The following is a 453-nucleotide window of genomic DNA, read 5'->3' on the forward strand; positions in this document are numbered from 1 at the left end:
AGACTCAGATGTCCACCTGCTTTGCTAAGTGGCTGCAGGACGAACTTTATCACCTTGACTTCCAGAGACACGTCAAGGCCATAGGAGTCATGATTGAGGTAACGGTTGATTATATTCATATAAGGGGGTTGTGTTGTAGGAGTCGATTTACTTAGGTAATAAAGTTTGTATGTGTGTTTGTATTTAACAGAGGTTGGAGAGTGAGAGCGAAGCCACTATCGGCTGTCTGGACCTGATTCTGAAGTGGTTCACCCTGCGGTTCTTTGACACCAACACCACAGTCCTGATGAAGGTGCTGGAATATCTAAAGCTGCTGTTTGCCATGTTGAACAGGGAGAACTACCACCTGACCGAGTACGAGGCCACATCCTTCGTCCCCTACCTTATACTCAAGGTGAGCACACATCGCTCAGTGGTAAAACAGGCCACTGTGAAGGTTGTTTGTTTTGTTTT

General features: G+C 46.1%; 1 protein-coding gene across 1 annotated transcript; it reads left to right on the plus strand.

Annotated features, from left to right (window-relative positions):
* Positions 1-8: 8 nt before the first annotated feature.
* Positions 9-394, plus strand: LOC111645631 (cytoskeleton-associated protein 5-like; the record flags this gene model as incomplete). The annotated part of the gene is made up of 2 exons (XM_023394901.2): positions 9-98; positions 191-394. Coding segments are annotated over exons 1-2 (294 nt in total), but the record flags the coding sequence as incomplete, so codon positions are not given.
* Positions 395-453: the final 59 nt, after the last annotated feature.

This window comes from Seriola lalandi, unplaced genomic scaffold (assembly GCF_002814215.2).
Source record: "Seriola lalandi dorsalis isolate HSWRI2012SDOR001 ecotype SW California unplaced genomic scaffold, Sedor1 jcf7180002019570, whole genome shotgun sequence".
NCBI lineage: Eukaryota > Metazoa > Chordata > Actinopteri > Carangiformes > Carangidae > Seriola > Seriola lalandi.